The sequence below is a fragment of the Mustela nivalis genome, assembly GCF_964662115.1.
Source record: "Mustela nivalis genome assembly, chromosome: 4".
Lineage (NCBI taxonomy): Eukaryota > Metazoa > Chordata > Mammalia > Carnivora > Mustelidae > Mustela > Mustela nivalis.
Genome location: NC_139023.1, coordinates 95,504,467 through 95,521,937, shown reverse-complemented (window position 1 = coordinate 95,521,937; position 17,471 = coordinate 95,504,467). Strand labels below are relative to the sequence as shown.

Here is a 17,471-nt window from a genome sequence, read left to right as displayed (position 1 = left end):
CCTCCACGGGCTGGACTTCTGAAAATTCTGATATTGTGTGCTGCTGCTCTATTGCTTGCTGGAAGCCAGCTGACAGAGGCTTCCTCCACCCCGCAATCTGTCTTCCTGTATATCCTCTCGGATTCACTTCTCTGTTCCTCCTACCTCCCTCTGTTCCTAGAATTGTTGCTATTCTTCTCTTTGATCTTCTATTGAGTTTGCAGGTGTCCAGAATGATTTGACAACTATCTAGCTGAATTCCTGGGACCCAATGGGAATTTAGGTCTTCTACTTCTCTGCCATCTTGCTCCTCCCCCTAGTTATCTCTTTTAACCCCTACACAAGCCATTCTGCCCATGTGCTAGATGAATCTCCATAAAACTGCATTTTGATCTTGTCATTCTCTTACTAAAACACCTAAAGCATGACTTGTCATACTGTGACAATAAAGGTCAATTTGCATAGCTTCATATTTAAAATTTAAGCCTAACTTACACTTTCAGTTTTATCTTTTTCTTACGTTAAGTCTACTATAACCAGACTGCTCTCCTGAACTTGCCTTGAGGGCTCTTGCTCTGTATCTTTACTTAGGTCAATATTAACTTATTACATCCTCCTTTGGGTCTTTCTCTTCCTTTCCTTCTCCTTTCTTCCAAATTTCTTTTCTAGTCTCTCCTTTTAACTTCCCTGAAACTCAGGTTAATTTTCATCATCTCTGTAAGGATCACACACCATCAAGCCATTTAATGTCACCCCAATATGACACTTAGTTTGCATTGCCTTGATTTATAAAACCACCTGTGGTAAGACCTTGGCTTTATACATCAGGAAGCCCCGGATTTGATTTGATTTGTTTTTCAGTCCAGCTGCTTATTAGCAATATGGTCTTGGGCAAGTCCCTTCACTTCAGAGTTTCATTTTCCTTGTCTACAGAATGTAAATAGAGGATGTTTTCATGGGGTTGTTTTAAATAATACTTGAGATAATGTATGTAAGTTAGTCAATACAATTATTGATACTTTGGAAACACTCTATAAGTGATAGGGTATTATTATTATTAATTCTGTTTTTCTCTAATTATGCCATCTCCAACTAGATGAGGAGTCACTTAAATAATGCCTTGTGTACTGCTGATACTGCGCCTTGTCTGTTGGGTAGTCATTTCAGATCTATCCCTTTTAGTTCCTGGATTTCCTGCACAGTCCTCTAAATATTCACCCAGTTGTTCAGCTATGGTTTTTGATGGCCATTTGGGACTCGGAATGGAAGCATACATTCCAGAAAATGGCTAGAACATGTAGGAAAGCAACTGTACCTATTATTCTATTTTAGTAGTTGTTAAAATTAGGGGAAAATGTGATTGAAATTAGAGAGTCTTTATTTTCATTTGGGTGGTTTATTAAGTTTAGGGGAAAAAAGATGTGAATACCATGCTGAGAGTATCTTTCTAGTTAATATTTTATTTGTTGCAAATGGTTTTCAGTGTTTTGTTTTGTTTTGTTTTTGCCAACCTCAAAGCAAAATACTCTGCCTTGAAAGAAGAAAATTAAGAGGCGTGATATATTTCATTAAGGAAAGCTGTTCATAGTCAGAGGTCAGGAGAATCAAATTGAATTGTGGATCCGAGGGAGGCCAAGAAAAGAGCGTTTTTAAACCTAGCTAAACACAAGGTACTGCATCATTATAGGGGGAAAGTTACAGGCTCACAGTGAAGAAGAGAGCACTTAAATTGCTCTCGATTCTCCTGGAGAAGAAGAAACATGTATGCAAAGGCCCAAGAACCTGGTTCTCAGTTTCCAAAGGAAATAATGCGTGTTATGTCAGTGGAGCTCAGACTGTTCAAAGGCTAAAAAGCATGGCCCAACAGGAGCTGGAAGCAGGGACTTCATGCAGCAGCTCTGTGTCTTTGGCAGTCTCTTGCAATTGGGACTGAAATTAAAAGTAGTTGAGTGCAACCAGTTCTAAATGTCAGATGGAACACTTTGCTCAGCAGGCAGGGCCCGATGCTGATTTTCCCGTTGTGTTATGCATTGTTGTGTGAGATGTTGAATCAGGTCCTTGTTAGTGCATTTCTTAATGTAAGAGCTGGAGAGCAGCTTGGTCCACAGTTAATATTCTGTGATGTTATTGCCTATTGGCCTTGGACTTCAATTGAGTGAGGTTTTTATCAACTTGGTTTTTTTTCTCTTTTGACACTTGGAGGCAATGTTCTTTCAATTTGATTGGTTTTTTCTATGGACACTTCTTGTGAATGCTTAGAAGTTGTGCTTTCTAAATTGGTAGTAAGGCACAGAGATGGTTGTTTGCACAAATAGAAATATGGGAAGACTTTTTCAAAAGAGTATTGAGTTAACTATCTGATCTCTATGGTTACATATAGAATTCTAAGGGATTTTTTTTTTTTTAAAGTTTTATTTATTTGTCAGAGAGAGAGAGAGAACAAACAGGGGGAGTGGCAGGCAGAAGAAGAAGCAGGCTCCCCGTTGAGCCCGGACATGGGACTGGATCCCTGGGATCACGACCTGAGCGGAGGGCAGACACTTAACTGATGGAGCCACCCAGGCAGCCCTCTAAGGGAATTTTACATGATAGTTTTGACTTAAGTTTCTGAATACTTGTTTATAATTTTGGTAGCTCCTAATAGGTTATGTGAATGTGGACACTGCATCTGTTGAAACTCTAGTCTTTTTTTTTTTTTTAAGAATTTATTTGTTTATTTATTTGAGAGAGAGTGAGCAAGCAGGGGGAGGGACAGAGGGAGAAGAAGAGAATCTCAACAGACTCTGCACTGAGTGCAGAGCCCAGAGCGGGGCTGGATCTCAGCCGTGAGATCATAACCTGAGGGGAGATCAAGAGTCAGACAGTTAACCCACTGAGCCACCCAGGTGCTCCCAAACTCTAACCTTTTACCCTACCTACATAGGGTAGGTCAAATAAGATAGGACAGGGAAGGAGATAGGTTAGGCTTTGAAAGCTCCATGTGCCGGGGTCTGTTATTGAGAGTTCAGGGAGCGGTCTGGGAAGCTGAAGAGTGATGTGCTTGGCTCTGTAATGGCTCCAGAATAGTCCATAAGTGAGAGAATGCAACTAGTACTAAAGCATCCAGGAAATTGCTTCACATAGGGCAGTATTCCTCAAACTTTCGCTTACATCGCAAACCTGGAGGTCTTGCTGAAACAATATTATTGGTCCCCATTTTCAGAATTTCTTAATCAGAAGGTCTGAGGTGGGGCTCAAGCATTTACCTCTCTAACAAGTTCCTGTGTGATGCTAAGTTACTGCTGTTCTGTGGCCCCCTGAAACAAGGCAGTGATTCTTGTCGTATTTCTCAAACTTTAATATACAGCAGGATCACCTTGGAGAAGTTGTAAAATCTGTAAATTCCTTAAAAATTATACTGGTGAGGGGTACCAGTCTGTATCAGTTGGTGATCCTGTGACTTTTGATCCTGGGGTTCTAAGTTACGTGTAGAGATTACTGAAAATCTTTAAAAAGGAGAGAAATTATACTGGTGAGGCTCGAGATTCTGAATTTTAAAAAAAGCACCCTTAGTGATCCTGCAGACATTGATCCAGGGCACTGGCCTGGGCACTGGAACTCCAAGGAAAATCTCTAACCCTTTAGTGTTTGAGTCCTTCATATTGTCATAACCCATTGTGTCTTGAATGTCAGTTAGTGACTGTTAAAGTTCTAATCTCTTTGAAAAGCAAGATTAAGTAAAATGGAAACATTACCGTATTTCAATGGCTTAATGGTATCATAGGCCAAATCACATCTCATGAAAATAGGGTATTGTGATATGCTATAACTTCACTTGATACAACATGACTTCGGCATGGAAAAGTTGTCTAATCTCCTGATATTAAGTAAAATGTAAGTAAGCCAAATCTCTTAAAGGAATCCATAGGATATAATGAAAAAGAAGATCTTTGCGATGGGTAGATCCTGGCTGTAACACTTAGAAAGCCTGGGCAAGTTACTTAACATTTATGATGATTAGTTTTCTCATCTGTAAAAGGGACGTAGTAATTTCTGTCTTACATGTCATGAAGAATAAATAGATAATATATATAGAGAGAGAGGGCTAATGCAGCTTCTGATGTATTGCAGATGTTTAATAAATGGTAGTTAAAGAAGAAATGATAGGACAGGCATCTCTCATCTTGTAGTTTCTTTCCTCCATGCAGTTTAACTGTGATATGGGAGATGCTTATCTATCTTAACATTCCGTGGTCAGCAGTTTCAGCCAGTGCTTTTGTATGGATTTTAGACTGACTCTGAAAGTAAATATCATCCCTGAAGTTTTTTTCATATAATGAATGTAACCTTAGAGATAGAAATTAACACTATGAATTTTTAAAACTAATTTTGGATATTACATGATGAAAAAATACCCTTTCTTTGATTAAATAGATATATGGTGCATGCTTATTGGATATAAGGCTAAGAAATTTTTAAAAAAGATTTTATTTATTTATTTGACAGAGAGAGAGTGATCACAAGAAGGCAGAGAGGCAGGCAGAGAGAGAAGGGGAAGCAGGCTCCCCGCAGAGCAGAGAGCCCGATGTGGGGCTCGATCCCAGGACCCTGGGATCATGACCTGAGCGGAAGGCAGAGGCTTCAACCCACTGAGCCACCCAGGTGCCCCATCACCTCATCTTTTTAAAAAATATTTCCTTAGGGGCCCACTGGCTCAGTGGGTTAAGCCTTTACCTTCTGCTCAGGTCATATCCCAGGGTCCTGGGATCGAGCCCTGCATCGGGCTCTCTGCTCAGTGGGGAGCCTGCTTCCCCTTCTCTCTCTGCCTACTTGTGATCTCTCTGTCAAATAAATAAAATCTTAAAAAAAAAAAAAAGATGAGGTGAGTTTCTATATTCTGGCATGACCAAGGTCCACGAGAACCAAAAAACCAGTTCTAAAACAGTATGATATAATTTTTCAGATACTAACGACATGTTTGTATAGAAAGCAGTTCTGGAAGTAACGTGCTTCTTCTTAAGCCTGATTATTCCAAGAGTATCTTTCTCTCTCTATGCCTATATGTAGAGTATTTTTCCTCTGTATTTCCCTTTACCCATTTTTTATGAGAAGGAGTAGATGGGACACTCAGCTAGGATTCTTGAAGAGAAGTTAATTAAGAGACAGTTTAAAGAGAAGTGAGTCAGGTTCAGGAACCAAAAGGGTGGTGAAGGGCCAGGGGGCAACTGTTCTCACCTAGGCTAGACCTGAAGGACCGTCGAGGTTGAGGGAACTGTGTTAGTAACTGATAGAAGAGGGGCCATCTGATGGCAGCCGCAGTGCCAGCAGGATGCAGGCACTGCCAGAATCTGAAAGCAGGGAGGGAATGTGAAGAAAATGTGGATCAGTGTCTCTCCGATGCCACTTTAGGATTTCTTGTCAGTGCATCCCACTGGCCAAACCCAAATAGGAGCCAGTGGTCAATAAAGCTTGTGTGACGTAGTCTTTAGAGGTCAACTTCACACGACAAGAGCAAGGCTGAGAGAAGACGTGAACAGATGGGCGCTCAGAGGTGCCTAGAAAATAACCAGCACAAGCAGTTATTTTTTGTAATAAAATTTGTAAATGAATTATGTTGATCTAAAAGCATTAAGACAGGGGAAATGAGATCAAATTTTGCTTGTATGTAAAGAGGAACATCAAGAAATTTGGTCTGGTTGTAGGGTGAGTCAAAGGAAGTAGTGATCATGTTGGAAAAGGTATATTTTTAAATAAGATTTTATTTATTCATTTGAGAGAGGGAGAGAGCCAGAGAGCACAAGGTGGGGGCTGGACAGAAGAGGCAGAGGGAGAGGCAGACTGGCAAACTGAGATGGGGCTTGATCCCAGGACCTAGAGATCATGACCAGAGCTGAAGGCAGACACTTAACCACCAGAGCTACCCGGGTGCCCCTGGAAAAGGTATTTTGAATTAAATTGATTAGATGATTTTTAATGACAGTTTCAAGATTACTGACATTATTCACTGGATTTTAAAGTAAATTTGGAACGCTCTTTTTCAATTATTACAAATTAAAAGGAAGTCTTTAGAATATGATGAAAAGCTGGATCTTACTAGGGAAAAAGAATGAAAATAGAGGACAGGACGTTAAAATGGAGAGAACATTGACTTAGCATCTGGGAAACAATGGCTAGAATCCTGGATCAGTACTGATCGTTTGTGAACATTTTCACTATAGACTCTGAACCTATTCCTCATGGACTCAGTGTGTATAATATTTCACATGGTTATTGTGTGACTAAATGAATAGATGTATGTAAAATGCTTAGAATGAAGTCAAGACCATAACCTCTCAAAAAATTATAATACCGCCTTTGGAGTGCCCAATTTATGCCAGGAGCATCTCTAATCCTCCAAGTAACCTCATTTCATGAGAAGAACTGAGGCTCAGAGTTTAAGCAGTTTTCAAGTTAGCATGGGGCAGAATTAGGCCTTGAGCTGGGCCTGTAGGATTCCAGGGCCAGGCTCCTACTGTCATGGCAGTTCACATCCTTTCACCTTTTCTCCCATATGGCACAAATGCACTTAAAATAGCTTTCTGAGGTTCGCCTGGGTGGCTCAGTTGGTTAAGCAGCTGCCTTCGGCTCAGGTCATGATCCCGGCGTCCTGGGATCGAGTCCCACATCGGGCTCCTTGCTCCGCAGGGAGCCTGCTTCTCCGTCTGACTCTGCCTTCCACTCTGCCTGTGCCCGCTCTCGCTCACTCTCTCTGACAAATAAATAAAATCTTAAAAAAAAAAAAAAAGCTTTCTGAGAGAAGCTAAAGGATATCATTGTATAGTACGTTCTTTCTGAAAGTCTGTTCAAGAAGATGATTTAGGTTGATTCCTATAATCTAATGTATAAAATACTTGAATATTGTGTGTTCAACGCCTGCTTTTGAAATGTAGCTCGGGAAGTCATCTTAATCGTCCTCCTTGTCATCAACTCCAGATTGTTCTGCCTATCATAGTCCATCTGCCCAATTATATGAACACGTATAATGGGGATACTCAGGAAAAATTGATGCATTTTTCTAATAGTTTTAAGAAATTATTATGTAATCAGAGAAATGCCAAAAACTTTAAAGAGCTTATAAACTCGAAAGTGAATAAACACAAAATGAAAGAGTAAGGATTAATAAGATTTATGTGTATCAGAGAGAAAATAAAACAAGAAAAAAGATCCTGTTGACAATTACAGGAAAAAGTATTAAATACTTCAAAATGAGCTTAGAAAAGGGTGTGAATGGACTATTCAAAGAAAACTGGAAAGCTTTTTTGGGAGACGAAAAGAAAGATTTGAAGAAGGATTGGATGAGATGACAAACAGTTGTTGGGGTTGTCAGTTCATTTCATCTATTTATAGACTGAATGCTCTCCTAGTAAGTCCCTGGTTGGACTTTAAGGAATTAAACTCAACAAACTGATACCAAGCTTTAACTGGAAAATACATAGGCGTCAACTGAAAAGTTTGTTCTGGAAAAAAAAAAAAAGAGCAACAAAGGATGTATCCCACCAGATACAGGGACACATATAAAAAAAATTAGGATTAAAGGGAAGCATGGGTAGCTCAGTTGGTTAAGTCATCTGCCTTTGGCTCAGGTTGTGATCCCGGGGCATGGGATCCAGCCCCACATTGGGCTCCCTGCTTGGTGGGAAGCCTGCTTCTTCCTGTCCCACTGTCTGTCATTCCCCCACTTGTGCTCTCTGGCTTTCTCTATCCCTCTATCAAATAAATGAATTAAAAAAAAAATCTTTTTTTTTTTTTTAAGATTTTCTTTATTTATTTGACAGAGAGAGAGAGTGAGAGAGGGAACAGAATTGGGCAGGGGGTGGTTGGGAGAGGGAGAAGCAGGCTTCCCATCAAGCAGGGAGCCTGACATGGGGCTTGATCCCAGAACCCTGGGATCATGACCTGAGCCAAAAAGGCAGACACTTAATAACTGAGCCACCCAGGTATCCCAATAAGTCAAATATTTAAAAATTAAAAATAAAAAATTAGGACTAAGGATGAATGGAGCTGGAAAGAAATAGAAGAAGGATATACATACACACATCTATACTGAAATTATTTTTTATAGAAATTTGGCAGTAACTTAGATGTCATTAAAAAGATAATGGGCAAGTAAATTGGCAGACATTAAAATGATATGTATGAAGACTAGGCAGTGACATGGAAAAATAATTATAAATAATAATAAAGAAGAGTATAATATTTTGTATTTATAGTGTGTTAGATATATTAATTTTGAAGGAGACATACTTATATTCATACTAGGATTATATTCACCTGTTTAAAGCAAAAGAACATGAATAAATAAGAACATTGTTGAGTTCAGATAATGGAATAAGAATAATTTTTGTTGTTCCTTAAATTCTTTTACTTTTTGTAATGTTTTTTCAATTTACAATGTAATGTGGGTTTTTGTTTTTGTTTTTGTTTTTGTAATGTTTTAACAAAAATTTTAATATAGGTTATGTAAACTTTCATACAGAATATGACCAGTGGGGTGCCTGGGTGGCTTAGTCAGTTAAGTGACTGACTTTGGCTAAGGCCATGATCTCAGGGTCCTTGAATCCCTGTCCTGTGTTCAGCCCCATGCTCAGAGGCAGTCTGCTTGCCCCTTTCCCTCTGCCTCTCCCTCTGCTTGTGCTCTCTCTGTCCATCTTTCAAATAATAAATAAAAATTTAAAAAATGAGATAGAAGATGACCAAAGCATCAATCAAAGTGTTGTTTGGCATTCTAAACTTGAATCAGTAAAGACAGATCTAAATTATGAATACAAGAGTTTTATCTTTTTTTTTTTTTAAAGATTATTTCTATGTTTATTTGACAGAGAGAGAGTGTGTGTGAGCACAAGTAGGGGCAGAAGGAGACCAAGAAGCAGGCTCCCCACCCAATAGGGAGTTCCATGTGGGGCTGGATGCAGGGTTGGATTCTAGGACTCTGGGATCATGACCTGAACCAAAGGCAGATGCTTAACTGACTGAGCCACCCAGGCACCCCACAAGAGTTTTATCTTGTTTATGATTATCTTGACCGTATTAAATCAGCTAATGTTACTTAAATTTCCTTATGATTAGATGTACATTTTCAGAATTTCTTTAATCTGTTCCTCTTACATATGCTATTTTTACATCTTTTCATCTACTTTGTTTTGCTACATTTCTGAGCTCTTGAAATATTTACGTATTTTTTGTTTAGCTCTTTTGCATTTATAATAGAGTGAGTTTTCTAATAAAGCAAAATTTTTAGTGCCTACTGCAAACCTGTTTTTATTAGAAATGAAAAAACCCTTCTTAATGACAAATTAAAATGATTTCAAACTTATATTTCCTTTTTTGTTTTTTTAGGTAAGTAACTGAACAGGGACATGAAGAACTGATATTTCAAATGACAGCCATGTTGCAAAAGGTACTTTTGATATTTTAATATTACTGTAAAAGGAATTCTATAAAAAGACACAGAGGTTGGAAAGTAAATGCAATTTTGGAGAAAAATTTTTTTTAAAGTAAACAGATGTTTAAAGATATTATAGCTTTAATGGTATTTTAATTATGAGAAATGTAATATATGGTATGACTTTTTTCTGTAGTCATGGAAATTATTGTCAGTATTATTTGGGAGTAGAAAGATAAATGAATTGATCATTATGTCCACATATTCACTGGTGGAAAGAGGGAGGTGGGGAGCAAAGTTTGACACAATAGAGAAAATAAAAACATTGGGATTTGTGCATCATAGTCATCTATTTTTTTCTAAGGGCTTATGGTTTCTTCTCTGTGATCAAAACATTATCTCCAGAATTGCTCATAAAATTGATTGCTCTAAGCTTGTCAATAAACCAGTTTGATTTTGGATAATTTAAATTCTGGATAATTTAAATCATGGTAGAGGATTCTCCAGATCTATTTATGTAAAATAATTAAATAAGGGAGAAAATGAAGAAATAAGGAAATATTACACTCAGAGAAATAATAGAATATAAAAATTCCTCATCTTGGTTATCTATCACATACATAAGTTTGTGGAAATCTGATTTTTTTAAAGTCACTTTCTTTTCTAGAAGAAATCTTTGAAATACTGTAGAAACCATCGTGTCTAGTTACAGGGGAAACAGTTGCATTATGAACTGTTAGATGATCTGTGTGATGCCATGAACATTGGCAATCATGCAAGAGACCCGTGATACATGAGATGGAGTGAAGCATGTATTGTCCCTTTATACTAAATTAACAGCTCATTTCAAAAAACAGAAGATATATGAGAATATCAAGGGAGGAGAAATCAATGCAACTTATTATAAAATCACGATTTTAAAAATTTTCTAATTTTGCTTGGGAATTTTCTGAAGTGTCTTATAAATCTCAGGACAGGTGCCACTGAAGAGGGTTAATTTGAAAAGAAGTTTGAAAAAAGTGGGGGAAATAATTTTATACCAAACGTTTATATTCTTTTAAAGGTGATCATTAAATTAGCATAAATTTTCTCTACCTTGTGGCTATTTTTTGGAGTGTCAAATGAGAATTAGGGAATTTTATTAATTATGATAATAGGAGAGCACCAATCAGCTTGGGCTAGTTTCAGGAAAGGCAGATACTACCTTGTCTTATTGTATTAATATGTTATGATATAATTTGCTTCACGAGATACCAGTGAGACTTCCACGTATAAATGCCAAGTCAGCAGTTGGCTAGATGAGTTTAGAAACTCAGAGGAGATGTCAGTGGTAGATTTTGGGAATCACTGTCTCACAGTTGGTAACTAAGACTGTGGGAACAAATGGGCCATTCTTAAAGAGATTATAGTGTGTTAAAGACCCTAGGACTAATTCCAATACTTGAAAGAAAGGTGAGACTAATCGGTTGACAAAAGTGTCAAATGTTACTGATAGGTCAAAAAAGACGAAGACTTTAATAAACCCATTAGGTTTTCCACATAAATATCCTAGTGACTTTGGCAAGGGAGGCTGTGGTGGGATGGTAGGGGCAGAAGCTGGATTGGAGGTGGGTTGAGGAATAAATAGGAGGTGAGGAGATGGAGTTAGCAAAAACAATAGCTCTTTGAAAATTTTGTGTGTGAATGAAAGTGGAGAGAATCCAGGAGCTGGACAGGGATGTTGGGATGAAAGAGTTCTGAACATGTTTTTTTTTTTTTTTTTAAAGATTTTATTTATTTATTTGACAGAGAGAGATCACAAGTAGGCAGAGAGGCAGGCAGAGAGAGAGAGGAGGAAGCAGGCTCCCTGCTGAGCAGAGAGCCCGATGCGGGACTCGATCCCAGGACCCTGGGATCATGACCTGAGCCGAAGGCAGCGGCCCAACCACTGAGCCACCCAGGCGCCCCGAGTTCTGAACATGTTTAAGTGTTAATGGGGATGATGGAGAAGAAGGGGAGAGACTGAAGGTATGGGTTTCTTGAGCATGGCAGAAAGGATGAAGCAGGTAGCCCAAGAAAAAGGATTACACAGAAGTGGTGGGAGGATACCTACCTCAACATAACTAAGGCAATGATAGTCGGATGTTTATAGCTACGGATAGGCTCATTGACTTGTGAGGGGAAGATTAGGGAGTATTAGCAATGGTCTCTGTTTTCTCCATGAAGGAAGGTATGGCTAGAATAGTAAGGATCTGAGGAAAGGAGGAACATTTGAAATAGTGTTTGTAGAGAATAGTAAGGCAGAGGGAAAGTTGCATTGGAGAGTGTCTTATTAGACTAGGCTGGTATCAATAACTTGGAATTTGTAGTATTATCAGATTCTCTAAATTTTGCTTCCGATTAGTAAGCTTTTCAACCTTCAGCCAACTTTGTAGACTGTGACAAGTGTTTGGTGGTAAAAGGACTTATTTAAACCTAACAAATGATTACCTTCTTCCATAGAATAAGATGGAACCAAATTTAAGTACATTCATCTAAGTATGGTCTTTTCCCTTAATTTTCATGGATGTATCATGTATATTTATAAATGTACTATATATATGAATATTACTTTCAAAAATTAGAAATCAGAGATGCTCTGCTTCGAGGAAAGTAGTAGGAAATATAGTGATTGTTCTTTTTTTAGGTCCTGATTTTTGGTATGTGTCTCCTAATGACAGTATATTCATGGCAAATTTAGGAACGCTATTTGACTTTGAAGAAAAGATTACTTTTTTTTTTTAATCCAAAGCTTATGTCTTGGTTGCCATGACAGAAGAGAGCCTACTGTCCCTACTCAGATGTCATTAGCTTGGCACATTCTTTCTCTTCTGGAAAGTATCCTTTGGACAGTCAGGTTAGGCTGTGGAAGTATTAAACAGGCCCAGAAGATGAAAAACTTCAGTCTGTTGACTTTGAGTTATAAGAATGTTAATTTTCACATTTAAGCAGAAACTCTAAATTCCCATTTTGATTTGTAAGAGTGTTTACTTGATGGCATAGAACCCTTTATTAAGCTGAAGAGATCTTCTAGTTCTGGAACTTCCAAATGTTTTTTTTAGCTGCAAAACGACTTTGAAAACTAAAATTTGGTGTAAACAAAGATATAAGGAGAACTGTTCTAGTTCCAGTAGACATGGGGGACCGGGGACACACCTATACTCGCCACCTCCTTCCCCCTTTCCTTATCTCCCTTTCAGGTAGGTCTTCTGAGACATCACCAATGAACCTCCATGGAACATTGAAAATTAAAATTCTAGATAATCACAACTGTAGTGAATTACATCAAAATATAAGGTTCTTAGGATAAATTGTGGTTTGGGGATTTTTTTTTTTTCTGTAACAAAATAAGCAGGTTACTGTCAACTTTGACCCATATTGTATAATTATCTTATATTGCTAATTTTAGTGATAACAGATACTAATTTTGGCCAAAGATGCTCCATAAAAACCATTTCTAAGTATGTTGTCAATCTGGGATTGAGAAAGCCAGACACTCTGTTTAATTAAATCTGCTGGTAGGGTGACCACAGTTTGTAAATGGGAAACACTTTACTAAGCTCATGAGTAGAGCTGTTCTTTATTGTCCTCAAAGGGTATACATATGATGTGAGAGAGGGTTTAATTGCCTTGATCTTGAGCCACCATGAAAAGTTCTAGTAGCCAATATGATACTCTTCTTTTAGGGTATGACTTTGTCTGAGGCTGATGGTATTTACAGACATGGAATTGAATGTTTATAAGAAAATAACAGTTACCCTATCTAGTTGGAAACCAGAGCATGGATAAGATACAGGGAACAGCCAAATGAAGGCTAAATTGAAGTATGTAGAACTTGCTAACAGTTATAAAGACAGACTAAAAAACTAATGGGGACAGTACAAAACATATGACATGTGACACATACAATACCAAATAGTTTATCTGTGTTATTTTTGAGAGTTGTAGCAACCCAATAAAGGTGGTATTATTTTTTAAAAAAATTTTTAAATGTAATTTTATTTTTTCAGTGAAAGTTGGTATTATGACTTGGTTTTCTATTTGATGAAACAGAGGCTCATAGAAGTTAAGTAGCTTGTCCAGTTTGCACAGTAAATTACCAGCCAATGTGGTAGAGCCAAAATTTTATTTCAAGGCCAAAGTGGCCTAGTGAAGTCAGACCCAAAAGCCAGCCGGGATAAGAACTAGCTGAAGTTTTTTTTTTTTTTTTTTTTTTTTTTTAAAGATTTTTATTTATTTACTTGAGAGAGAGATAGTGAGAGAGAGCATGAACGAGGAGAAGGTCAGAGAGAGAAGCAGACTCCCCATGGAGCTGGGAGTCCGATGCGGGACTCGATCCCAGGACTCCAGGATCATGACCTGAGCTGAAGGCAGTCGTCTAACCAACTGAGCCACCCAGGCGTCCCGAGAACTAACTGAAGTTTTGAAGGGAAAGTTCAAAACAGATAGAGACAGCAAGAAAAGGGCTGGTCCTCCATGCCAGAAAATGCTACCCAAGAAGTTAAATATTTCCAATGGTTTACTGAGAAAGAAGTGGGTCTGAGCATCCAAAGAGGAATTTATATCCTTGAAACCTACTGCCTTTTTTAATTGCCTCCACACAGTCCTCCCTCTAAATAACTGTGTGATTAGAGGACAATCTCTGCAGGGCTCAGGCCACTTGGGACTTTAGACCAGCAAGAGCTTTTAATATAGAGATCAGTGGGATGAACTCTGGCTGGCTGAGGACTCCCTCTGGTATCCCTGACTTTGGAAGTCTGACCCATTATCTTTTCATTGCAAGATTCATTTCCTGAGGAAAGAAAAGGAGCTCAGGACTCTGGATTATGTCCCTGACATCTATTCAGGTATATATCCCTGAGTCATAAATTAGAATATGTATCTCCTAGTATCTGAAATCTTGTTGTAGTTCTAGAGAAGCAAGGAACAAAAGGAAATGAGACCAAAGGGTTAAGTATGACATCATATGAGCTAACTACAAATTTCTAGTCTTGAGTTTTTACTTCTTTTTTTAAGGCTTGTTTAAATATGTAGGACTCAAATAAATACATAAATAATAAAAATTTAAAAAAGGGATGTGTGGTTGGGTTGGTCAGAAGAGCATCAACTCTGGATCTCTGGGTCATGAACATGAACCCCCAGCTGGGTGTAGAGATTTAAAAAATAAAAACAAAAAAGAAAATCAAACTTAAATATGTAGGGCTACTGGCAGAAAATAGCAGAGATTAATCTTTTCAGATATTAGGGAATAGAATACCCTGCATTGACATAATTATTGATAATATGTGTATTTTTGTTTGCCTGTGATGTCAATGGTTTTATTTCAAGTGATGCCAGTTTATCTTTTCATGTAAATAGTACATAATATTTGAGACCTTTCCTATGGTGATGGAATATTTGTCCTTTGTTCTGGTCAATAAAATTATGACATGATTTGCTTAAATTTAGATAACTCCAAACTCTCAAGCTCTGTATTTTCTGAGTTATTTTTTCCTGAATAATGTATATCATTGAGAGAATGATAGAATTACATGTGCTCATCTTAATCCATTTCAGTGTTACCAACCATCAAATCAAAGTGGGAGCTTTCTAGTATCTCCTTTTTTAATTTTTTATTTTGTTTAAAGATTTTATTTATTTATTTGGCAGAGAGACACACAGTGAAAGAGAGAACACAAGAAGCGTCAGTGGGAGAGGGAGAAGTAGGCTTCCCGCAGAGCAGGGAGCCTGATGCCGGGCTGGATCCCAGGACCCTGTGATCATGACCTGAGCAAAGGCAGACTCTTAATGACTGAGCCACCCAGGCGTCCTCTAGTCTCTCCTTCTAAGCGGAGTTTAATTGATATAATATCATTACAGTACCGTAATTATGTTTGACTTACAGTTCTTGTGAATGGAGAATAGAACTTTTTTTTTTTTTTTTTTGGTTTGTTTGTTTCATTCTGTTTCCTCTTTTGTTATGTTTGGTTTTGATTAAAGCTGTTTACAGCTGGCATAAAATCCTTTTTTCTGTCCTCATTGTGAAAAAAAGAGAAAACGAAGACTCAGAAAACCAAAGTACTACTAATGTTTCTATGTACTACTAACATCCTAAGAAAAGAACATAATTTGGGGGTAAGTATTCACTCTATGATGAATTTTTCTGTACCACATTTCTCAGCCACTCCTTCACTCTGTGGTCAGTCTCTGTACAACAGAGATCTTATAGAAAGGACTGGAATCTGATCAAGTGAACAACTTGCTGTAATGAACTCATTGATGGCTTACTTCTTTTAAAGCAAAATTTGCCTCCTGCTCCCATAATACCTCCATTTAATTTGTATAAACTAATTGTAATTCTAGCTATGCTAGTAACTCTTTTTTACAGTTACTGTAGTGGTCATATATTAAACAGAGGCACAGCAGTAAAATATATGTTAATTTTTATTGTCAACCATATCTTTAGTGTTTAAAATTTTTTGACAAATAACCATAGAGTAAGCATGTTCTTCTTGGGTAAGTTAGAGGGACTTTTTTTTTTTTCCTCCCACAAACTTCTATGAATCACATCAATCTTATGTCTGAGGCCACATGCTTACAGGCAGAGCATATAAGGAAAGCAGGACCTTACCCTGATCAGTGAACTAAAGCTGAAAAAACTGATCTCACAGAAAAGAGCATGCCCTTCTCAGCATGCATCTGGCCCTTTTCATTTTGCTTTCATCAGCTGGGGCTGTTCAGTGGTGCAAAGAAAACATTGTAAAATGCTTACAGCTTTTAGAAGTGCTTCTGAACTCTTCAAATAATGGTAAGAGTTGCAAATCTTATAGGAAGAGCCTATCCCAGAAAAGCTTTATTCAGCTCCACAGGGAATGGTGAACTTGAGTTACTGAGAGCTGCTCTAAAGTAAAATACTTAGAATAAGGAAGTACTGAAGTATTCATTGTTGTGAAGCTTAAAGGAAACAAATGTGTGTTTCATTGCATGTCTAAACCTAATATCTATAAAGGGTGTCTGTGGCCACCAGCAGGAGGAAAGAGTGAAATTTTGCAGATGGAGAAAAAGGAACTTTCAATAACTAAGCTTAGTTTTTGGCAAAAATCCAACGCACTGGGAATTCTCCAGCAAAATGGGTTGAACTTGGCAGATCTGCAAATATGCATATTTCTACTCGGAACAATCAAGCAAACATAGAGACTTCCAGAGGAACTAATTATCTTTTGTCTTTTTTACCTTAGAAAGAGGGTAATATTTGGAAGACAATTGCTAAGAGATTTTAGAAGCAACATTTAAAAAATAGTAAAAGAAAAAACTATATTTAGCCTTTTCAAAAGTGTTTTTAATACCCATTTGTGCTCCCGAAATAATTTATCATAATTGACAGAAGCCCAAGCCATATGGTTTATAATTTGAGGACTTTTATTTATTTTGTCATTTGCCTTTTAAGCAAAAAGGAAATTCTATTTGAATATCTTTTGTTTTTCTTGCTACTTATTGTTATAGTTTCATCACTATGAGCTGAATCAATGTAGCCAACTTTCTGAGTATGTATCCATGTGAGACAAACCTTGTTTACTGACTCAGATTATTTACATTGTAGAAAAACAAGCTACAGAAGAGTATAATGAGCTTATCTACAAAGAGTATTTTCTGGCAAATATTGCTGTATACAAAATGTACTATATATTTCAATATTAATATGTAATATGTGTTTTATTTTCGATTATATGCATGTAAATGAATTGCGTGATGACCTGGTCTTTCAGTACAAGGTATTACAGCAATTACAAGCAATTTGACTGTGTGTTCTAAATTCAAATATAGGTATTTTAAGCATTTTATTTAAAAAATTAAATCACAGAAAACAGTAGAGAGAACTGATTTACTTTAAATTTACTTTAAATGTAAATCCCTGATTTTCACATTTTGTAATTGTTCAGTTACAGTTGGGGTATTGTAAAATATTTGGGCTTAAAATAGGCAAAGAGAAATTTACTTTTAAGGGTAGGTAGAGAGCTTTTTTTTTTTCTCTTAAATTTCTTTTCAGCATAACAGAATTCATTGTTTTTGCACCACACCCAGTGCTCCATGCAAT

At 37.3% G+C, this 17,471-nt stretch overlaps 1 protein-coding gene across 5 annotated transcripts in view; it reads left to right on the top strand.

Moving 5' to 3' along the window:
• Positions 1 to 17,471, top strand: part of ANK2 (ankyrin 2) — a 661,731-nt gene that overhangs the window by 179,668 nt on the left and 464,592 nt on the right. The window contains exon 2 of one of the 5 annotated variants that reach the window (XM_082727901.1): positions 9,334 to 9,394. The exons of the other annotated variants lie outside the window; for them this stretch is intronic. Within the exon in view, the coding sequence (XP_082584027.1) occupies positions 9,374 to 9,394 (21 nt within the window). The 5' untranslated portion in view covers positions 9,334 to 9,373. The remainder of the gene's footprint in view (positions 1 to 9,333; positions 9,395 to 17,471) is intronic. 5 annotated transcript variants of the gene reach the window in all.